Raw genomic sequence first — 24,998 nt, forward strand, 5'->3', positions numbered from 1 at the left:
GTGGGCCGCATCGAACCAGCCACAAGAGAGTTGACTTTAAAAAAAGAATGGATTGGAAAAGATACAAGTAATGTGGTTATTCCACTCTAGTTAGCTCCAAATATTTAGCCTTAGGTGTTTTATGGTTGTTACTGCTTCCAGTGTTTTATCCCAAACCGTATAATCGAGCAACATTGAGTCTTCCCGCCTACTTATGAAAAATACTTTTGTGCTTTATCTTTTTCTGTTGAAGGTCAAATATCATGCCTCGATGTTCTTCAGATCTTCCTCCTTATCCTTACAATCCTCTGCTGTCCGTGTACGGCGTCTCAGAGCTCCCGCTGTCATCCACTGGATCATTTACATGTGAGTACAGCGTGGCCTAGCGAGGAGGCGGAGCTCTTAGGACGCTCGAGTGGTAATCGGGAGCACCTGGATTCCGATCCCCGTTCCGCCGCCAGGATTTCAGTCTTCGGTGGTTTCCTTAAATCACTCATTCGCAGTGCCTTATGGTTCCTTTGAAAAGGACACTGCCGATTTCGTTCTCAGTTCTTTCACAATCCGTGACTATAGTCCGTTACACATGAACCCATCGTTGAGGGACACTAGGTTCTAAATACCGCTAACGGCCCCCTCAACAATAGTGTGTGACGTGAATGTCAAACTTCCTTCTCGTGGTGTTGTAATCACTTTTGATAAAAAAGGTATGTCTCGTTTAGTTTATGTATTTCATCGGCTGCTGTTTATTTACTACAGCCACCAATTACGTGCTCTGGGATCAAGCCTAAACTTCACATTACACCACGTAAAACTGGCCTTGCTGGAAACGCTCTCAGAAATTGAAAAATATCACTTCGCAAAGGATACCATCACATGCTAATAAAACTTTCTGCAGTGAACAACTTTCTCCTTTCTCAGCAGTTTGCTTTCTATTCCTTACTTTATCAACGTCTTCCTGTTTTTACTGGTGCTAAGTCAACGTGCCCCAACACATATTCAATCACCTTACTTACCTATAGGGCTGGCGACGTTGACGATGCGGCCCTTAGACTTCTTGAGGAGCGGCAGGAACGCCTTGGAGACCCTTATTGCGCCCATCGTGTTTACGTCCAGTACCTGCTGGAATTTCTCCAGCGGCGTGATGTCCACTTCACCGAGGTCGGCGATTCCTGCGTTGTTTACCACCGCCCATAGCTCTAGAATAAGAACGCAAATATCTTTCACGTAGACCCAGTAGTGCTCTATTAAGAAACATAAAATATGTTGCATTGCGAAAGGAATTTCTGGTAAGTTTCGTTTTTTAGCAACTGTAGCCTTGGTCGTACACGTTACTCAACATAACTCGCGAGTACGTAATACCTGATTTGGACCCACAGATCAATCATTTCCACCATATTTCTCCCTTTCCTAAACTCCTTCTCTTCCTCCCAAACTTACCGCGATCGTACAACAAGAAACTTCCCTACAACATTCGCTCCATCGTTGCAGACGAGACCGTGAAATTTATAACAGTACATTCCTAACCTTACATCGTATTATTAGAACTTTTCTATATTTTTATACATAATTATAGAAAAATATCGTGTATGGCAGATACAAGTAAGAAACTCGCTGGTGATCAAACCTCTTTTAGTATGTGAGAATGTAGTTGCTTTGTTCTAATTTTGAGGAAGTCATTTTTGCGTGAATTTATTTGCTGCTAAGAGTAATAATAGTATTTCAAAGAATGTGTGAGAAGCAATAAACAAATAAAATTTGTAAACATACACTACTGGCCATTAAAAGTGCTACACCAAGAAGAAATGCAAATGATAAACGGGTATTCATTGGACAAATGTATTATACTAGAACTGACATGTGATTACATTTTCACGCAACTTGGGTGCACAGATCCTGAGAAATCAGTACCCAGAACAACAACGTCTGGCTGTAATAACGGCCCTGATACGTCTGGGCATTGAGTCAAACAGAGCTTGGATGGCGTGTACAGGTACAGCTGCCCATGCAGCTTCAACACGATACCACAGTTCATCAAGAGCAGTGACTGGCGTATTGTGACGAGCCAGTTGCTCGCACCATTGACCAGACGTTTTCAATTGGTGAGAGATCTGGAGAATGTGCTGGCCAGGGCAGCAGTCGAACATTTCCTGTATCCATAAAGGCCCGTACAGGACCTGCAACAAGCGGTTGTGCATTTCCTGCTGAAATGTAGGATTTCGCACGGATCGAATGAAGGGTAGAGCCACGGGCCGTAACATATCTGAAATGTAACGTCCACTCTTCAAAGTGGCGTCAATGCGAACAAGAGGTGACCGAGACGTGTAACCAATGGCACCCCATACCATCACGCCAGGTAATACGCCAGTGTGTCGACGACGAATACACGCTTCCAATGTGCGTTCACCGCGATGTCGCCAAACACGGATGCGATCATTATGATGCTGTAAACAGAAACTGGATTCATCGGAAAAAATGACGTTTTGCCATTCGTGCAACCAGGTTCGTCGTTGAGTACACCATCGGAGACGCTCCTGTCCGTGATGCAGCGGCAAGGGTAACCGCAGCCATGGTCTCCGAGCTGATAGTCCATGCTGCTGGAAACGTCGTCGAACTGTTCGTGCAGATGGTTATTGTCTTGGAAACGTCCCCATCTGTTGACTCAGGGATCGAGACGTGGCTGCACGATCCGTTATAGGCATGCGGATAAGATGCCTGTCATCTTGACTGCTAGTGATACGAGGCCGTTGGGATCCAGCACGGCATTCCGTATTACCCTCCTGAACGCACCGATTCTATATTCTGCTAACAGTCTTTGGATCTCGACCAACGCGAGCAGCAATGTCGCTATACGATAAACCGCAATCGCGATAGGCTACAATCCGACCTTTATCAAAGTCGGAAACGTGATGGTACGCATTTCTCCTCCTTACACGAGGCATCACAACAACGTTTCACCATACAACGCCGGTCAACTGCTGTTTGTGTATGAGATATCGGTTGGAAACGTTCCTCATGTCATCACGTTGTAGGTGTCGCCACCAAGCAGACCTTGTGTGAATGCTCTGAAAAGCTACTGCCTGCCACTACTAGCTGCTGCCCGTGCTCTCCAGCGGTTGGACCTCCTGCGGGTCCACTCCAGCTGCTACCGGCCTCCTACCCTGTCGGTTTATAGCCTGCCGCGGTGCATCTGCATATCCGCCATCACCCGTGCAGGCAAATTCCTTTCTGCCGATCTCTACTCGTGTGGACATACGCTGGTGCTGCAGTGAGCTACCACATCCACTCTGGGTCTGTGGCGTGATTCTGTGCGCTTCAGCGCTCTTCATTATGTGCAGTTGGGCTGCCTTCAGTCTGCATTCCGGGCTGCAGCGTGGTGCTGCGGTCAGCATCCTTGCAGAGTCGCTGTCGTTATCGCACCATCAGCCGTATGATGCTGCATGCCGCTTGCTGACGACCGCACCTCACCACAGGCAACCTATCACTTACGTCCAGGGGATGTTGGCTTCTCCAACTCTCGTCATGATTGATCTAGCTTGCAGAGTAATGAATGAATGTCTTAACGATGACATCTGCATGGATTCCACAGCATGTTGTTATCAATGGAGAGACGTCTACAGACCTTAAGGTGACCTCTGGCGTGCCACAGGGGAGTGTTATGGGACCATTGCTTTTCACAATATATATAAATTACCTAGTAGATAGTGTCGGAAGTTCCATGCGGCTTTTCGCGGATGATGCTGTAATATACAGAGAAGTTGCAGCATTAGAAAATTGTAGCGAAATGCAGGAAGATCTGCAGCGGATAGGCACTTGGTGCAGGGAGTGGCAACTGACCCTTAACATAGACAAATGTAATGTATTGCGAATACATAGAAAGAAGGATCCTTTATTGTATGATTATATGATAGCGGAACAAACACTGGTAGCAGTTACTTCCGTAAAATATCTGGGAGTATGCGTGCGGAACGATTTGAAGTGGATTGATCATATAAAATTAATTGCTGGTAAGGCGGGTACCAGGTTGAGATTCATTGGGAGAGTCCTTAGAAAATGTAGTCCATCAACAAAGGAGGTGGCTTACAAAACACTGGTTCGACCTATACTTGAGTATTGCTCATCAGTGTGGGATCCGTACCAGATCGGGTTGACGGAGGAGATAGAGAAGATCCAAAGAAGAGCGGCGCGTTTCGTCACAGGGTTATTTGGTAACCGTGATGGCGTTACGGAGATGTTTAACAAACTCAAGTGGCAGACTCTGCAAGAGAGGCGCTCTGCATCGCGGTGTAGCTTGCTGTCCAGGTTTCGAGAGGGTGCGTTTCTGGATGAGGTATCGAATATATTGCTTCCCCCTACTTATACCTCCCCAGGAGATCACGAATGTAAAATTAGAGAGATTAGAGCGCGCACGGAGGCTTTCAGACAGTCGTTTTTCCCGCGAACCATACGCGACTGGAACACGAAAGGGAGGTAATGACAGTGTCACGTAAAGTGCCCTTCGCCACACACCGTTGGGTGGCTTTCGGAGTATAAATGTAGATGTAGATGTAGATGTTGATAGGTCTGACGACTGCCAGGCGTCCACTGAGCACTGGTATTCTGCCCAGGGTGATGAAGTACTGGTTTCCCGAGACTAACAGCTCAGTTCCATCACCCGTCAGAATGGCCATCCATACGTGGCCATTACATTGTTGTTGTGTTTTGGAGTACAATGAATTCAGTGAACTTTCTAGAATGAAATGATTATTAAATCGAAACCCTTAACTGCCGACAGGTGTTGTTGATACACATCAATGGGGACAGCTGAAAATGTATGCCCCGACTCGGACCCGGGATCTCCTGCTTACATGGCAGACGCTCTATCCATCTGAGCCACCGAGGGCACAGAGGATAGTGCGACTGCAGGGACTATCTCGCGCACGCTTCCCGTGAGACAAACATTCCCAACTGTCCACAATCTACGTTCGTAGTGTTCCTAATAGATATTTTGCCCATTCACTCATTACTCGCGCCAACTAAGCTGACGAGTCCCATAAGAGCTCGGGGAAAGCGTGCGCATTCTCACAGAAGAAAGTCAATGGCCAGGTAGCCTTTAACATTTTCAGCTGTCCCCATTAATGTATATCAACAACACCTGTCGGCAGCTAAGGGTTTCGATTTAAGTATCATTTCATTCTAGAGAAGCTGCACGTTCATCAACGATATCTGTTCTTTCGGGAACAGATACCATCTTCATATAGTAGAAAAAGCGGATGTTAGTCTGAGAGTCACAGGAAGGATCTTAGGGAAATGTAACTCAATCACGGCAGAAGTGGCTTACAATACACCCTTTCGATCGATTCTTGACTATTCTTCGTCGATCTGGGACCTTTACCAGGCAGTTAAAAGAGATAGAGAAGATCCAACGAAGAGAGAGGTTTACTATTGAAATTTCTAGAGTACTCTTTCTGGAAGATACGGGCAACATATTATTCCGTCCCACATACATCTCTCGAAATGACCATGACGAGAAAATCCGAGAAATTACAGCTAAAACAGAGGCTTATTGACAGTAGTCCTTTCCACTCCCCGTTCGCGAGTGGAACAGAGAAGGTGATTTCAGTTAGTGGTATCAGACGTACCCTCTGCCACACACCGTCAGACGCAATGTGTATTATTGATGTAGTTGTGGAGGTAGATGCAGGCACCATCAGTGTAACTGTTTAAAAATAAAAAAAGTAATTTTCTATTAGTTTCCACTTTGACAAAGCTATACCTGCCATAACTTTTATACAGCGAATATTTTTAATTTAATATTTGCGATTTGAGGGTCTCATTCCCCCTCACATACAAACATACACACAATTGAATCAATTGGAAACCCCACTACCTCAGACATAGCCTTGTGGAATACTGACTGAAATAAACGTGGTTCTGTAACAGCCTTCCCGGCTCTAACAAGCATAAATTATAAATTACCAAAAAAAAAAAATACAATTGTTAGGTTTCCAGGTTTGTAAGTAGCACGTAGTTAAATGTAGCCTTCAGTCAAAACAGTCGAACAGAGCTATGTTTACACTCTATGACCTCCCAGGCCTGTTCAGTTGACTAGTTAACATATAACAAAACAAGTACAGTAATTGTATATAGAAGTTAAGATTTATCTTTAATTTAGTTTCACAATTCTAGGTTTACTATTCTCCTTTTCTTTATTTTTCATCAGTTCATCTGGTGATGACGTGGTAATAAGTCGAAACTGGTAGTGATACCATATGACAGATCCGAGGCTAAAATATACAGCCTACTAGAATATTTTGCTGGCACATCGCTGCGCCTCGTTGGGACAGTATGCCTAGCCTCTGTAAGGAATGGGAGTGGTTGTGGGAGTTTGTGGCAGTGGCATTTAGATGATATAATAGAACCGCGCTGATCCTGGCCAGCTGGGATCATTCATCGAAACTCTGGAGCATTCATTGAAACTCTGGATCATTCATCGGAACTCAGGATAATCCCAAATTTCAGAAAAAAAATTTGAGTGCTGCGAGTGAAATGTTGTAACAATGCAGGTATTATTTACATACATGCAGAAAAATCAAGCAGGGGTTTCACCTGCATTGCTCAGCAAAAGTCGGTAACGCCGTTATTTTCTCCAGCTGTGTTGTGACCTCTGTCTGTGTAATAACGTCTTATTTATCAACCAACCCTTCATCACTACTCTTATTCTCTGCAGACAAATAAGTAACGATAACTTAACAATCAAAAATCATATCGTAGCGAGCGTCATTGTCATTTCACAGCCAGTCATGTACTTCATTACCACCAATGTCCTAGCATCCTGAAAAGCTTTAACGTATTTCGAGAAAATGGTCTTGATTCTACAGGCAAATGCAAGAATCGCTAACTATATCTATGGTAAAACAACTGTACATGCTTTATAAAAGAAGATATGGTATTGCCTCCAAATGAAGTGGTCTTCCACACAAATACTGTGACATTGAGTGTGGTGGGTGACGCAGGAGCGTATATTAATAGTCCAAAAGTGCGGATGCATGTCGCCATAGGTGTAACGCCGAAGTAAAATCACCCTTCTCACCGAATTTAGAAAGTGACTCGGCTAAGGAATGTGATATTAAGCCAATAGCTGCAACTCTCTCATGCCGCTACTAGATATTTCCCACGATAACAAACAGTATTTTTAATACATTCTGTCTTGATACCGTGCAGACAGTGTAACAGAGGCTCTGTGATATATCCATGGGGTTTCAGGTGAGTGAGTATGATAGCAGATTGAGAATGACCACATACAGTAGATGGTGTGCTATGTGAGGAATCAATTAAAAAATACAACGCTGGATTGAAGTCATAAGAAATGTACAAAATCCTATGACTAGCTTTTGAGATCTATAGATTTACGTTTTCAGGAAGAAATTCTGCCTGTGATTTGCTATCAAGTGTCTCCATTCAACCACACACTTGCATTGGAGCCTAGAAGATGTCCTTTAATGACCACAGCCACTGGTGAATCATATCCATGGCACTCCCATACCTCGAAACGAGTCCCCTTTTTCGAACCTGTCTGATAAGGACAGCACAACGAATACAAAGATCTTCTGACCTTCCTCAAAGATCAGAAGGTCGAACATTACACGGACAGAACGCTGGACTAGAGAACCCAGCAGTATGTGATTAATGGAGTGGATCCCAGCACCCCTAACGACACAGTACAGGTGGCGCTCTGTAATCTGGGATTCTACTGTAAAGGTGCCTCTCGGATGACGGGGTTCCATACACACTCACCGCTACCACACTACATGGTTGAGTTGGTCGACACGGCTGATTCCCGCGACATCTTGCAGATAAAGAGCCTTCTGCGGATGGACGTACATATAGAACACTACGAACCACCCATGCCCCCCCCCCCCCCAACAATGTAACAGCTGCCAGCGATTCGGCCACTCGGCCCTTCGTTGTGGCCTGGCAACTTGTTGCCGCGGATGTACTGGCAATCACAGATCCAACACGTGCACACAAACACAGCCAAACCAACGACGCTGTGCCAACTGCAATGGGCCCCATACGGACAGTTTCAGGCAGTGCAGTGCATACAAACAGGCGCTGAAGCGTAAACAAGAGAAACACAGGGCACTGCATGACATCCCACGTCCAAGGCCGGCGTCGAACCCAGTTAGGAACGGCGTAACGTTTGCCAAGGTTGTTCGCCCTGGTGGAACGGCACAGGCTGCGGAACCTCAGCGCCCTTCACAAACACACACACACTAAACAACCGCTGCATCAACTACACAGCAGCCACAGACAACACCAGAAAATCAACAAGCATCGGTGCCAACACCTATGCCCCCAAACAACACTATCCCACTCCCTGAAGTCACGTGCTGCGAAGAAACGTACACTACACAGGAAAACGCACCAACACAAGAATCCCCAGAACCCGAAGCCCAGAGGAATAATAGACGTACACGACGGCACAGGGCGGGGAACACCAGAACACCACAACATGCCACCCAGCAACAACACACCAGTAACACACAGGCAAACAGTCAACAAGACACCGAGACTGTAACCAATACCACTATCTCCCTCACCACAGAAGTACCACAGGTGCCACAACGTCTACCACAAAACATGAACACAAATTCCATCCCAAACAACACACCAATACTCGCACAAGCGGCCGCTAACTCTGCAATAGCACCACAGGCCTCCACATCCAACACCAACACATCACCTGGGGGAATATTGGAAACACTATTCCCTCGACACACGACCGCTCAAATCCTTACCACGGTGCTGACGGCCGTCACTACACTCATCACACAGCTCATGAGTGCCGAACCCGGGCAGTATTGGGCTGTCACACACTGCCATCAAGACACTTTCCACACCTCTCATGAATAACACACCACACTCGGCCTGTAATGCAAACCTGCGTACACTATCACAGATCGTGTTCTGGAATGCAGCCTCGATCAACAACAAAAGGGCAGAATTTTCCGCTTTCTTAGAGCTGAAGGGAATGGTTGTCGCACTACTGAGCGAGACTAAGCTTAAACCGCACGAACAATTAAACTTTCCCAGCTACTGCGTCTATCGTACCGACCGACCGGGCAACGCAGTGGCAGGTGGAACTGCAATACTCATACGCAAAGACATTGAGCACACAAACATAGAACTCCCTGAATTGGAAAAAATCGAGGCCACGGCCGTCAGAGTCAAGTTCAACGGAGCCTACAGTACACTGATGTCTGTATGCAACAGTCTTGAAAGCATTGCAACACGCGATATCAGCACGCTACTTTAAGGAAACGCTCGGTGGCCATATCCCACCCATACACGAAATCAACGAAACAGCACAAATCGACGAGGCAGTAGAAACCCTGACTAACACCGTCCAGGACGCAGTGGCGGGCACCATACCTGATCCCACCCCACAACAACACAGTGCTGACCTACCCCAGGAAATCCTGGTCCTAATCTCAATGAGGAATCGCCTCAGGAGACAATGGCAGCGTACCAGGCGTCAGTACTTCAAACGGCACATCAACAGGCTACAGGGCATCATACACAACAAAATACAAACACAGAACACAACAGTGGAACCGAAAACTTGAAGTGCTGGACACCACGCGTCCTGGTGTGTGGCATCTAGCCCGACACTTCACCAGGGAGAAAATGTACACCCCAACGCTCCAGGGGCGTGACGGACCTGCATACTCTGCGGAGGAGAAAGCAGAACAAATGGCCCGCACACTCGCAGCGTCATTCACAACGAACCTGGTACCATCAGATCCAGTGTTCACACTTGCTACTGACCAGGAGGTTACTCGCATTTTAGCCCAACCATCGCGCGAAGTCTCCTGGGCTATAATGCATTCCGCTGCTAGGAAAGCCCCTGGTCATGATGGCATTCAAAACCGTGTCCTCCAGGAGTTCACGGATAGAGCCACACAATACCTCACACACATCACGAATGCCATACTAAAATACCAACACTTCCCCATCTTTCGGAAGACGGCCAGGGTCCTGATTTTCAGGAAGCCGAGGAAAGACCACACCCTCCCACAAAATTACCGACCCATCAGTCTTCTGAGTTCGCTCAGCAAGATTATTGAGAAGGTGATCCTCAAACGCTTCACTAGGCACTGCGTAACAAATGACATCCTGAGACCGGAGCAATGCGGCTTCAGGAATCACCACTCCACAACACAACAACTCTTATGGGTTGTTGAACATATAACACATGGCTTCAACATAAACAAAGCAACAGGGGTGGTGTTGCTGGACATAGAACAAGCTTTCGACCGTCTATGGCACAACGGCCTCATTCGCAAATACAGTGACGCAGGGTTCCCCGACGGGCTGGTGCGCCTCATACACTCATACCACACAGACAGGAGTTTGTGCACTGACGTGCAGGGAAAACAATCAACACGACGCGGTATACATGCGGGAGTATCCCAAAGAAGCATCCTAGGGCCCCTACTGTTTAATCTCTACATAAACGATCTCCCAACCACACACAAAACAACGATGGCAATCTACGCGGATGACACCGCTATCCTAGCACAAGATTGGAAACCATCAAACATTACGTCACGATTACAGACTGCACTGAGAGTGGCTGAGCCTTGGCTAGAAAAATGGCGTGTTAAGCGTCGACAAGTGCGAAGCCATTCTGTTCACTCGAAGACCGAAGCAACTGCGCAAACATCGAGACTTCAGTCCAATAACACTACATGCACGCCGAATACGTTTCCATGAGAAAGTCAAATACCTTGGTATCTGGCTGGACCGGAAATTACTCTGGGGGGACCACATGCAACACATGACCAACAGAGCAAGCGCGAGGCTCAAACATCTCTACCCTATGCTCAACAGGCATAGCACACTGAACAGACGGGTTTCGAGGTCCATGTACATAATACTTATTTGACCCCTGATAACGTATGTAGCCCCTGTCTGGGGATACGCTGCGCCCACACGCCTGCGTCGTCTGCAGATCATACAAAGTACACAAAATCATAAGCAATGCTCCACGATACACACGCATCGTGGATCTTCACCGGGAATACCGACTGGAGACTCTTACCAAAATACATACTTGCAAGGACCAACATCTATGGCCAAGTACACGCAAACACAACGGTACAGGTTAGCCCCTGTTTATCAGCCACCATTATTGGATACCCAGTTGGTATACACCTGCTGAAAAACCGGCACCATGCAGGGAAGCCTTACTGTACACTACATGCAGACAAGCTATACCCACCCCCACACAGTGAGATGATCTATGGCCCATCTCTCACTAATATATAACGATCTTGACTGTTCCAGGAATGCAGAGGCTGCAGCAGACCAGGATACATGGCCTTCGCCTGCCACGGTATTGATGCATGATACCCACACTAAAAATCCAACCTTGCATGAACTATCGCAGCTAGCAAGCCACTATTGCTCTTACTACCCATCCCACTGTCGCAGAGTTTTTTTCCCCCTCGGCACGAGCCTTGGCATTTTTTTCCCTCTGCTCTTCAAATCGCTACCCTCATTCGCGTTTAGTCCACAATCTGTCACCTGATGGACCGTGTTAATGCGTAATCTTACCCAGACGCACGGATAACATCATAGTCCAGCATCCTGTGATCCACTAATTAGACAACTAACATGTTGACGGAGGTGACAGTAGAACTTTTGGTTTGGTCACCACGTTGGTTTGGGCGTGGAGGGGCCTCATCTCTATTCAACCGCATACAGCAAAACTCCAGAGTGATTTTAGACAGTCTCTCTGTAACTGTTCATAAGTCTCTGCCCCACCCTCCCTGCAGCATTGTCACTCCTGTTTAAGCTGGAACTGAGCGGAATTCCGAGAGTGCTATAGCTACCAGCTTCTGTATCCCACAGAGAAACAGAGAGCTGAGTTAATGTGATAGGACCATGTTTTGACCACTAGGTGGAAATGGGAACATGTTGTCATAGCTCCACCAACTGTGTAGAACGTGTAACAGCCTTACACATTGCACGCAATTCGTGAAGTTATTAGGAAGCTATTACAAAGACTTCACATCATACGGGAACTGTAATGAGTGTGAGCATTCTGCAACTGAATTGTGGTGCATCTCCAAACTGAAAGTACACATAGACTTTGCAGTCTGATGGAGATCTGCGTGTCTCAGGGTGCATTCATGTCTGTCACACATACACCCCCTCCTCGTTATTTTGTACCATCCATGAGAAAAACTATGAAGTGTAAAAGCTTCACTAACATCACACACTAGAGAACTCGATAAGATATTACAGCATCCCTCTCTTCCAATATATCGAAAACAATTACCATGTGCATGCTGAGATCGATTATACGTGGCTATCCTATTACATACACAGGTACTGGCTCATCGAAGCAGATGGCCGGTAATCGAAGTCGCTTGCACAGACCAGTGTAAAGTTTTGTCTCCCATACTGTAGGAGGACCATATCCCACAGACTATCAATCACAACAGAGGGTTCCTGTGTTACTCTTCCATAAGCTGTTTGATAAATTGTGTTTCTGCTGTAATACATTCAAGCAGTGTATGACTACAGCTTTGTACACCACCATACATTTTGTTTTTCCACCGCGACTTCGGTGTCAGTGTCAGGTGCAACACCGACATTAACATGTTTCGATCCATTGGCTCTCACAGAAAGCTGGACACTGCATGGTGTAAAGCATGCTGCTCCCACAACATACAGGATGATTGAAACAGAAGACGGAGGTGGCGTTTCTTATTGACAAAAATGTGGAGGACAACACAACATATGGAAACTGGAAGAGTCTGTGGCATTGTGGAGCATTTCCAAATGCTGTCCAAAAGTGATGATCTCTACATTTAATGTCATCTTCCACAGTGATGAGGTAGCAGATGTCTCGGTGTTCTGTTTTTCAAAGATACACTGACCATTGATTCCTCATATTGGTGGTGCATATTGCACCCAGGTACATGATCGCTGTTTTGGTGTCCTAGATGATAGTTCATCCTGACCTCCAAATCTTTAGACACTGCATCTTTGATTTTTAGGAGTGACAGTGCATGACTACATGTGGAACAAGGTGGTATTCTACAAGACTTAAACGCATAGAGCACGGATAGTATGCACCATTAGTCATCAGTCCCACCAGGGGAGGACTGGAATGATATTCATACACCCAAGCGAGCATGTAAGTGCCCTCATTCCTCCACATTTTTTGTCATATTTTCATCTACTTTATACATTTTCCATCAATTTTCGTAATTTTACCAGTTTCTTCGTAATTTCGACGCAATTACTCACTTATCGTCCGCCCCCGGTAGCTGAGTAGTCTGCGCGACAGAATGTCAATCCTCAGGGCCTGGGTTCAATTCCCGGCTGGGTAGGAGATTTCCTCCGCTCAGGGACTGGGTGTTGTGTTGTCCTAATCATCATCATTTCATCCCCATCGACGCGTAAGACACAGAAGTGGTGTCACCTCGAAAGGCTTGCACCAGACGAGCGGTCTACCCGACGGGAGGCCCTCGTCACACGACATTATTATTATTACTCACTTATCGAGCTCCAAACCAACAATCTTGACACATTGTTGGTCAACAAAACGTCTCAACCCGACGTATGTCAATTTTATCACTTTTGTAGTGATTACTGCTGGTATGGCACACACATCAAGGGTGGTCACGCAAGTTTTAATTTTCACAACTTCTAAGGATATTTCAGGTAGACGTCGATCATTACGCCTGGTCAGTCGTAAACAACAATAGCTACATGTAATAGCAATGTGAATAAGTCTGCAACATGCCAATGTATGTTCAAAATCAATATGAAAAACTAGCTTTTGATAGAGGCTCATAATGCACGTTGGTTAATCCATGTCCAATTTCATATGTTTTTGAAATTGGTCAATCCACAAATAATTTATTGCGACTATGTAATTACGTATTTGGTGTTATAAAAGTACTGGTAATTTTTATACAGAGATGCCAAAGAAGACGCAATTAAAAACTGTGTGAAACCGCTAGTGTGAGTCTACAATGACTACAATAAATACAGCTATAGTGGATGAACGAGCTTTTATTCAGTTATAAGTTTATCAGCTTTAACCATTTCAGCATCTGAATTTTGCTGCTTGAATGTTCTGTAAATTATGTTTAAATGCTACTAGCTTCATAGGAGTAATACTAAATGTTCGAGACTTTTTTGGAGAAAAATTACAAACACGTGACAAAGCATAAGCAAACTCCCACAAAATTTACTTTTTAATTTACTTTCCGTTTATAAACTGACTTCACGAGCGCGCCAATTCAGCAATCTCAAGCAAGGGAAAGACGATACTATGGCGCACTGGAGACGATTTTCTTGTCGGTTACGCTGATAAGTGCAACACAACACTCACTCTCCGAGCAAAAGCCGGCCTCTGTGGCCGAGCGGTTCTAGGCGCTGTAGCTACGGTCGCAGGTTCGAATCCTGCCTCGGGCATGGGTGTGTGTGATGTCCTTAGGATAGTTAGGTTGGTTGGTTGGTTGGTTGGTTGGGGAAGGAGACCAGACAGCGTGGTCATCGGTCTCATCGGATTAGGGAAGGAAGTCGGCCGTGCCATTTCAGAGGAACCATCCCGGCATTTGCCTGGAATGATTTAGGGAAATCATGGAAAACCTAAATCAGGAAAGTCCCATAGTACCTAGAGCCATTTGAACCATTTGAACCATCCGACCAAAATTTGAGATGCGGCAGGAGGGTAAACAGGGGCAGGTAGCTTATCCTTAGCCAAACTGTGGTAGTTTTAGTTTTCTACTACAAAATGTCTGAACATGAAGCATTAATCATCTGAAAATAATAACATTTAACGAAGGGCATTGTCGTAGGAGAGGTATCTTATTGGCGGTATTTGAAAAGTATTCCATATTTGCAATACATTTCCTATTGTTCTGAGGTACCTGTGCCTGACGCGTGCGAAAGTGCTGTTTGGACGGAGACGACGGCGTCGGCCACCTGCTGGTCTGAGGTGACATCTAGCGGCAGCACGCGCAACCTGGAGGAGCAGTCTGCGGCGAGTCTGCGCGCACCGGGACCGTCAGGGAACAGGCAGCCCGCGAACACCGGCACCCCCAGCCCGTCCAGATGGCGTGCCAGTTCGTGCCCGAAGCCAGAGTCGCATCCTGCGCAGAACCACATGAAACGTCCCCTTAGAAAAATTTATACACGACTGTGCTTAAACTGACACACAATATTTTTTTAGCGCAACGCAATCTGACTTTCAGAAATCCCTACAAAGGAATGGCCCTGACTAACATTAATCTATACCTTTCACAAATCACTTACCTCACCAAAAATCTCCGTTACTCGAACTACTGCAATACAGCGAGCGCCACTACTGCCAGCTAAATAAAAGATTCAAACTACGGAAGGCACTAACTACTGATAGGGATAGTTAGCAAATGAAAGATTTTAATAGAGAACAAACACTGTATTTACCTTAATAATCATACAAATTTCAACACTCCGCCATTTCTATCCCCACATCCACCACTGCTGGCGGCTCACCTCCAACTGCTCAACGCTACGCGCTGTTCACATCCAGCTGCCGCTGCCCAACACTACAATGGCAGACAACAATGCAAACTAGCCACAGACTGCACACAGCACAGCCAGTGATTTTCATATAGAGCGCTACGTAACGTTGCCAATAAGAAAACATAAACAGCCTACTCACATAAAGAAAACATAAACAGCCTACTTACATAGCCCCCATGCTCCCCACAAAAAATTTTACAGATTGTTTTGGCCAGTGGCCAATAATGATTTGATGAAATTTTTCATAATTACAATAACAAAGATATCAAATGCACACACTTATTAATACAATGGTGGTCAAAAGCTACAATTTTCTCACAGTCCATAAAGACAGTCCTGATCATTCATCACAGTAAAACTGCCGTTTCTTTTATCAAAGTCTGAGCAGTAAAAGACAATGCACACGGAAGTAGTGGATGTCCATGCAGTCTTGAAGAAGTAGTGTTGTCCTTCCAACAGAAAGACAGTGCTGACTCTTGACATGCTGACAGGTAATGGGCCACAACAGAGCAAACCCACAGCAGAGTCAGTCGAAGTTGATGAATATTGGTAGGTAGGTCATCACAGAGTAGACCCACTGTAGTCCTGGTAGAGATTGTGGTATTGGTGGGCCACCAGAGGTGCAGACCCATTGCAGTCCTTGTAGAAATAATGGTATTGGTGAGTCAGCAAAGGTCACTGTAGTCCTTGTAGAGATGGCCAGCAGCCATCTGTTGTGACTGTGCGGGTGCACAATCACCATTGAAGAGTCTTGCAGTTACATATGAAACGTCCCCTTAGAAAAATTTATACACGACTGTGCTTAAACATGTCGACCCTTAGCCTAGGATACCTCACTGGAATCTTCTGATTTTTTCTTGTAGTTTGTGTATTTAGTGTAGCATTTGTTTATTGCTAGCGCGTAATTATAGAGAGAATTTCCTTGGTAGTTGTGGTTTTTCATTGTTGCACAGTAAAACAGTTGTGGCATGCATGTAGATTTGCACCAAGTATTTCGCAGCTGCGCTTGCAATTAACTAGATATTATTTTCAGTGCTATGTTAATGTGTTCTCTTATTTTTGCTCTTCAAATTGTGTCTTTTTGTGTTATCGTGTGAAATATTGTGATAATAATGGCGTGTGAAAAACGTAATACTAGGCTCCAAAGTAAACTGAGAAATGACAGTGAAGACGAAAGCAGTGTGTTAGCGCCACCGTGTAATGAAGTAACTAATGTTCAAAGTAGTAATTTGGTAATTGTTCATAGGGAAATGGAGCGGGCGGCAAATAACGGTGTAGACAGTGAAACAGGTTGTGAACAAGGAAGCATTATCGATCGATCGGTCGGCAACAGCTCGCCTCAGGAATCCGAAATGACAGGACACAGTTTTACAAATACTGTAGATTCAGGTTTTGCGTCCTCACCGTTTTCTCAAATAAGTCAAGACACATTTTCAGCTTGTCAAAATGTGAATGTTGCCGGTGCAAATTCACTGCCGAAAAGCACTGAGGAACATGTTTCAGACACCAGTGCATTGTTATTACAATTAATGCAATAAATGGGACAAAAGCTTCAAAAGTTAGACACAATGGAACAACACCAGAGACAAACACAGCAACAGTTAGACACAGTTGGAGGTGAGCCGCCAGCAGTGGTGGATGTGGGGAGAGAGATGGCGGAGTTTTGAAATTTGTTATACTGGATATTATGAACTACTATATATATATTATGACTGTTAAGGTATATACATTGTTTGTTCTCTATTAAAATCTTTCATTTGCTAACTATGCCTATCAGTAGTTAGTGCCTTCCGTAGTTTGAATCTTTTATTTAGCTGGCAGTAGTGGCGCTCGCTGTATTGCAGTAGTTCCACCTCCAACTGCTCAACACTACGCGCTGTTCACATCCAGCTGCCGCTGCCCAACACTACAATAGCAGACAACAATGCAAACTAGCCACAGACTGCACACAGCACAGCCAGTGATTTTCATTTAGAGCGCTACGTAACGTTGCCAATAAGAAAACATAAACAGCCTACTTACATAAAGAAAACATAAACAGCCTACTTACACACAGAATTAGAAAATGTGCCGCTCCTCACAAGGGAAACTCCCCATCACATCCCCCCTCAGATTCTGTAGTAAGAGGGCTCAGTAGATAGCCCGTCAAAAAGCGAACATAGATTAAGCATGAAAACAGAAAGAAGGTGTACTGAACTGTGAAAAAAGAAGCAAAATAGAAACAGTGAGCGGTTTAAGTTCAAGATGATCTATGAGGGTAATCCCAAAAGTAAGGTCTCCTATTTTTTATAAGTACATAGACCTGTTTATTGCCTGCCGGGGTGGCCGAGCGGTTCTAGGCGCTACAGTCTGGAACCGCGCGACCGCTGCGGTCGCAGGTTCGAATCCTGCCTCGGGCATGGATGTGTGTGATGTTCTTAGGTTAATTAGGTTTAAGTAGTTCTAAGTTCTACGGGACTGATGACCACACCAGTTAAGTCCCATAGTGCTCAGAGACATTTGAACCATTTTTGAACCTGTTTATTCCTACAATGGTTTACATCAGTTTACAGCTTGGACATTTAGCTATTTTTCGACATAATCACCATTTCTGTCGATGCATTTTTGTAGACGTGGCAGTTTTTGTATGCCCATGTCATACCAGCTCGCCGCCATGCTTTTCAGAAAGTTATGAACCTCTTCTTTCACCTCGTCATTGGAGCTGAATCGCTTTCTGGCCAAATGTTCTTTTAACCTAGGAAACAGGTGATAGTCACTGGGCGCCAAGACAGGACTATAGGGTGGGTGGGTGATTATGTTCCACTGAAACCGTTCAGGAGAGCAACGGTTTGCCGAGCGATGTGTGGGTGAGCATTGTCATGGAGAATGTGTACGCCATTGCTCAATATTCCTCTTCTCCAGTTCTGAATTGCCCGTTTGAGTTTTTTCATAGTCTCACAGTACCTGTCAGCGCTAATTGTGGTCCCAGCGATTCAGCTCCGACGACTAGGTGAAAGAAGAGGTTCATAACTTTCTGAACAGCATGGCGGCGAGCTGGTATGACATGGACATACAAAAACTGCCACAGCGTGTACAAAAATGCATCGACAGAAATGGTGATTATGTCGAAAAATAGCTAAATGTTCAAGCCGTAAACTGATGTAAACCATTGTAGAAATAAACAGGTCTACGTACTTATAAAAAAATAGGAGACCTTACTTTTGGGATTACCCTCGTACATCGAGCGTAACTCGATAGCCGTGTCGTATACTTGTGTGGTTACTGCGTTGGTCTCTGATGTGTGAGATCTGTGTTCAGATCTCCCTCGTGCCCTTTAATTTTCTTTTCCTTTTTTTTTCACAAAATTGCGTACTGTCCGTCCGTTCATTGACACATCTGTTCGCCGTATTCAAATCTGTGTCTGTGTCGTGGTGTAACAGCAGTGTGTAAGGAAGGGATCTCCAGACGTACGAACCTCCTATTTGTTCTAAGGAAGTACCACATGCTATGACTTTCGTTTCGTTTTGGAAGATTTGACTCTTGAATTTCTCTATTGTAACATAGTTTTCACCCGGTTATTTGTTGTTTTCATTTCTGCAAGAGGTCTAAGGGCATCGCACCAGCTCTCATTGGTTGGTTTGGGGAAGGAGACCAGGCAGCGTGGTCATCGGTCTCATCGGATTAGGGAAGGATTGGGAAGGAAGTCGGCCGTGCCCTTTCAGAGGAACCATCCGGGCATTTGCCTGGAGCGATTTAGGGAAATCACAGAAAACCTAAATCAGGATGGCCGGACGCGGGATTGAACCGTCGTCCTCCCGAATGCGAGTCCAGTGTCTAACCACTGCGCCACCCCGCTCGGTACCAGCTCTCACTATTCATCACATTTACCTGCAACGGTAATATATTCGTACCACATTACTTATATTCTGTAACTAGTGTATGGTGTGACAATTTAGAAGACTAAAGAATGAGGGCAGACACGTGAATGACCGGACAGCCAGTTCGTAATTTTGTAAAAATAAAAATAAAAAATAAGAAAAGAAAAAGCACACAGAAGATTTGAATATGGTTCTCCTGCATTGCAGCCGATCACCATGACCACCCAATGCCGACGGCGTGGCTGTTGCATTGGACTCGATGTTACGTATGTTGAATTTGGAGCATAAACTGTCTCCGGTTTTTTTCTTTATTTTTTTTTTACAGTTCTTCCTGTTTTCATTGTTTATCTATGCTCTGTTTTTGACGGGCTATCCATTGGGTCATTTTACCACTAAATCTGAGGGGGTTGCGATGGGGAGTTTCGCTTTCAGAGCCAACATTTATAGTAAGAGATACGTCACAACTACCTTGTCGTGGTGCTTCTTATGATAAAGTTTCTAATCTCGCTAGAAGTAGGTTCCTTCCTCAACTCAGAGACCCAAGTACTTCACTTACAAGCCTCCACTTTAGAGCTACCTCTCTCACACAGTTTCTCTTTTACCATTCTTGACACAATACTTCGAGTACAGCAAAAGCCCATCGCATCAGTACTCACCTTCTTGCACCTATTCGCATGACACATGTGCCGAAACTGCCTTCCTTGACTTACTTCAGGGGTTTTCGTGAACTCGAATGTCTCTACCACACTATTTGAATTAACACATGCAGATGACAATAGTCATGGGATACCTCTCAATATCCTTTTGCCTGGAGTAGTGCAGCAACTCGATGTGGCATAGCCTTAACAAGTCGTTGGAAGTCCCCTGCAAAAATATAGATCCATTTTGCCTCTATAGCCGTCTATAATAACGAAAGTGTTGCGGTGCAGGATTTTGGCACGAACTTATCTCTCGATTAGGTCCAATAAATTTTCGATGTGATTCGTGTCAAACGACCTGGGTGGCCAAATCATTCGCTCGAATTGCCAAGAATGTTGTTTAAACCATGCGCGTAGAACTGTGGCTCGGTTACATGGCGCATTTTCATCCATAAAAATTCCTTCATTGTTTAGCCATTTGAAGACTGGCTGTAAATGGTCTCCAAGTGGTCGAACGTAGTCATTTACAGTCATTAGTCGAGTCATTTTGACCAGAGGACCCAATTAATTCTACGTAAACTCAGCCCACACCATTATGGAGCCACCACAAGCTTACACAATGCCTGATTGACAACTTGGGTCCATGGCTTCATAACTGAAATCAGGACTCATCTGACCAGGCTAAGGTTTTCTAGTCGTCTAGGGTCCAATTGATGCGGTCAAAAGCCCAGAAAAGGCGCTGCAGGCGATGTAGTGCTGTTAGCAAAGAGACTAGCATTCGTCGCCTGCCATAGCTCATTAACGCCGACTTTCGGCCGATACGATTGTCGTAAACCTGATGATGTTTTCTACGGCAATTTCACGCCGTGTTGCTTGTCTGTTAGTACTGATTGTCTGCGTTGAGACGTAACGCCTGAAATTGGTATTCTAGGCACACACTTGACACTATGGATCTCGGAATATTGAATTCCCTAATGATTTCCAAAATGGAATGTCCTATGCTTCTAGCTCCGCTCAAAGTGTTAATTCCCGTCGTGCCGCGGTGGATTGTCCGAGCGGTCTGAGGCACTGCGGTCATGGACAGTGCGGCTGGTCCCGGAGGAGGTTCGAGTCCTCCCTCGGGCATGGGTGTGTGTGTTTGTTCTTAGGATAATTTAGGTTAAGTAGTGTGTACGCTTATGGACTGATGACCTTAACATTTAAGTCCCATAAGATTTCACACACATCTGAACATTTTTGAACAATTGCGGAATTAACGTCGGAAAGTTTTTCACATGAATCACCTGAGTACAAATGAGAGCTTCGCCGATGGGCTGTCCCTGTGTACCGTGTGTATGCGTATGTGAATATCGCTATCTAAGGACTTGTCACATCAGTGTGGTGCAGTCACTGCCCGGGATCTACGATATTTCCAAATTGGGGCATAAACGTAATCGTGCCCCCCCCCCCCCCCCCCCGCCTCTCTCCCAGGCCCCCTTCACCTCAAACGTTTGAGTTAGAACGTCAAAAAGTCTCAGATTGGGTGATCTCCATGTGGTTAGCTTGTCTGTAGGTTTTTGAAATTTGGTGCTCATAACTTTAGTCCGAAGTTCCAGGGGCAAAACGTAATAATGGCGACCCACACCCCCCTTCCACCCCTCCCCCCCCCACCCCACCCATCACGCCCCCTCCACCTCGAGCAATTGCGTTAGGACGTCGAAAAAATATTGATTTTTCAAAAATATGTTCATTTTGTGGCCCACATCCCTCTGTAGAGTTTGATATGTTAAACATACATGTTCGAGGAATTTGGTCTTAAGTGTGATAAAGTGCAGTGCCACACCTCTTTACACAGCATCTTCTATCGCACGCCACTGTATTCCGCTCTGCGGAATACAAAAGTATATATTTTGTAAAGGAAGCCATTAAACCTATAAATTAAAGTATCCTGGACTCCCTCTCCTACTCCCAGTCGGCTGGTTTGACGTCCTACCCCCTTAAAAATACACAGTATTGTGTGGGATTATTTGTGAGTGGGAGAATAACAGCTCTTCAGAAAATTTTCGATATTTACTTCCTATTAGCTAATAACTTCCTTTTTTGTATAACATAAAATTAAGTATAGGGAACATAAAAGCAGTAAAGACAAGAGACAAGCAAGACAGTACACATTTCTTCAATGCTTAGGTCCCAGCATTTTTTTCTCTCTAATATTACTATAGCTTTACACGGCGTGCTTTCCTTTCTGTGACAGAATCTATTACCTCATCAAAGTTCGCCAAACGTTTTGCTACACGAAAAATCGAAGTGTCGTTATCTAATACTGAGAAAGCTGTTAATACGAATAGTAACCAAGACTAGTGTGGTTCTTCGGTTTGATTTTGTCTATTTTATCACTGTCTGCCAGATAAACGAAATAGACCTTTCAAATATTGCAACAGTAAATTCGTTGTAACTTTCTTGAAATGGTGAGAGCTTCTTTGACGATGCACTTGTTGAAGAATTACAATTAGAAACATCGTTGCCAGGTGACATAACCTCTTGTACAGAGAGCTTTCTAAACTTGTTTCCTCTAAACTGTCGTGTCTTGAAAATGCCTTTACGTTTCGTCATCTTCAAATGGTTCAAATGGCTCTGAGCACTATGGGACTTAACATCTATGGTCATCAGTCCCCTAGAACTTAGAACTACTTAAACCTAACTAACCTAAGGACAGCACACAACACCCAGTCATCACGAGGCAGAGAAAATCCCTGACCCCGCCGGGAATCGAACCCGGGAACCCGGGCGTGGGAAGCGAGAACGCTACCACAGTTATAGCACACTTCAAATAAGCGAAACGATTTGGCACAAATATTCATTTTTATTTTTCTCGTTAACATAAATAACACAACAGAATATAACTCACAAAGTACCAATATTAAATGCCTGCTTGGCCTGGCCGGCTGGAGTGGCCGAGCGGTTCTAGGCGCTACAGTCGCAAGTTCGAATCCTGCGTCGGGCATGGATGTGTGTGATGTCCTTAGGTTAGTTAGGTTTAAGTAGTTCTAAGTTCTAGGGGACTGATGACCTCAGAAGTTAAGTCCTATAGTGCTCTGAGCCATTTGAACCATTTGAACCTGTTAGGCCTACTGCAAGCAAAAAGTTTTATGTTAAGAAATAGTTTTACATTTCATTCATATGCTGCAGTTCCTCAAACATGAGATCGAAAAGTAGTAGTAATACGAAAATTTTATATAAATTTGAAATCGTCATATTATTCTATATAATTTGTGTGATATCCCCTTTTCTTCTCCTTCCTCGTTCTAACAAACAATCTTGTCATCGCTAAGTCTGTAACTATTCCTGTCTAGTCAAAACTTATTCTCCGGTTAAAATCAGCAATCCTGCCAGGATCAGCGGTTTAGTTATCCCGCGTTTATTCTCCGGTTAGGCGTTATTACGTGTTCCTGCAACACAATTCCGCGGTACTCCGAGAACAGAACTTACGCGGCTGCTAACTGGGGACTGTGCAACTGGCCCTTAGTAGTGTAGCGATCTGGCAACAATTTTCTGTTAGAATTTCATTTTCTTGGTACACGGAAAAGACAACATTCAGTCCACCTTATCTGTTATTTCTGTTAGTCGTTTATTTTCGCTCTGGTAGTCTGGATCTATGATAATCAATAATAATTATAACAACGCTGATCATTCGCACAACCAATCACCAACATAAACAAACAGTGACCGGCATTCACCCGTTTGGGTTTATTCATCTCAGCTCGTATAGTCCCGTCCCCTTTTGTCTGCGGGAAAGTTTTTTATTTCTAGATGCGATGGGGATTCCTCTGGCAGAGACATCACGTACACTATGCACGCATTCGAAAACCAACTTATGATTCGTTCATAAATCAACTTAAAATTTGTTCAAAAATGTTCAAAAACCAACAGAGATGCGTTTCAGTATCATAAGAAAAATCGATGGACCGAAATGCGTTGGATACTAGGCGCTTTGTGAAACAAGGTTTTTTTTTCTTCAAGAATGTGTATATAGTGCCCACTGAACAATCTGGAACTGTGAAACCACTGAAGGAAATTAGTATCATGAGATCAATTATAGTGACCTTTAGTCCACTAAACGAAGAAGGAGAACAGCAAAGAATCAATTTGTCAAACATGGACGTTGTAATTATTACGTTTATTACAAAAAAACACGAGGAATGAATTACACTACTGGCCATTAAAGTTGCTACACCAAGAAGAAATGCAGATGATAAACGGGTATTCGTTGGACAAATTTATTATAGTAGAACTGACATGTGATTACATTTTCACGCAATTTGGGTGCATAGATCCTGAGAAATCAGTACCCAGAACAACCACCTCTGGCCGTAATAACGGCCTTGATACGCCAGGGCATTGAGTCAAACACTTCTTGGATGGCGTGTACAGGTACAGCTGCCCATGCAGCTTCAACACGATACCACAGCTCATCAAGAGTAGTGAATGACGTGTTGCGACGAGCCAGTTGCTCGGCCACCATTGACCAGACGTCCTCAATTGGTGAGAGATCTGTGGAATGTGCTAGCCAGGGCAGCAGTCGAACATTTTCTGTATCCAGAAAGGCTCGTACAGCACCTGTAACAAGCGGTCGTGCATTATCCTGCTGAAATGTACGATTTCGCAGGGATCGAATGAAGGGTAGAGTCACGGGTCGTAACACATCTGAAATGTAACGTTCACTGTTCAAAGTGCCGTCAATGCGAGCAAGAGGTGACCAAGACGTGTAACCAATGGCACCCCATACCATCACGCCGGGTGATATGCCAGCGTGGCGATGACGAATACACGCTTCCAACGTGCGTTCACCGCGACGTCGCCAAAAACGGATGTGACCATTGCGATGCTGTAAACAGAACCTGGATCCATCCGAAAAAATAAGGTTTGCCATTCGTGCACCCAGGTTCGTCGTTGAGTACACCATCGCAGGCGC

General features: G+C 44.8%; 1 protein-coding gene across 3 annotated transcripts in view; it reads right to left on the bottom strand.

Annotated features, from left to right (window-relative positions):
• The window catches only part of LOC126171518 (estradiol 17-beta-dehydrogenase 2-like), a 182,423-nt gene that overhangs the window by 76,954 nt on the left and 80,471 nt on the right, over positions 1-24,998 (bottom strand). For 2 of the 3 annotated variants that reach the window (XM_049920807.1, XM_049920806.1), the window contains exons 3-4: positions 14,916-15,137; positions 993-1,175 (exon numbers count right to left, since the gene is read on the bottom strand). In XM_049920807.1, coding sequence (XP_049776764.1) covers positions 993-1,175; positions 14,916-15,137 — 405 coding nt within the window. The remainder of the gene's footprint in view (positions 1-992; positions 1,176-14,915; positions 15,138-24,998) is intronic. The other variant, XM_049920808.1, reaches the window with a different exon arrangement.

This window comes from Schistocerca cancellata, chromosome 1, assembly GCF_023864275.1.
Source record: "Schistocerca cancellata isolate TAMUIC-IGC-003103 chromosome 1, iqSchCanc2.1, whole genome shotgun sequence".
NCBI lineage: Eukaryota > Metazoa > Arthropoda > Insecta > Orthoptera > Acrididae > Schistocerca > Schistocerca cancellata.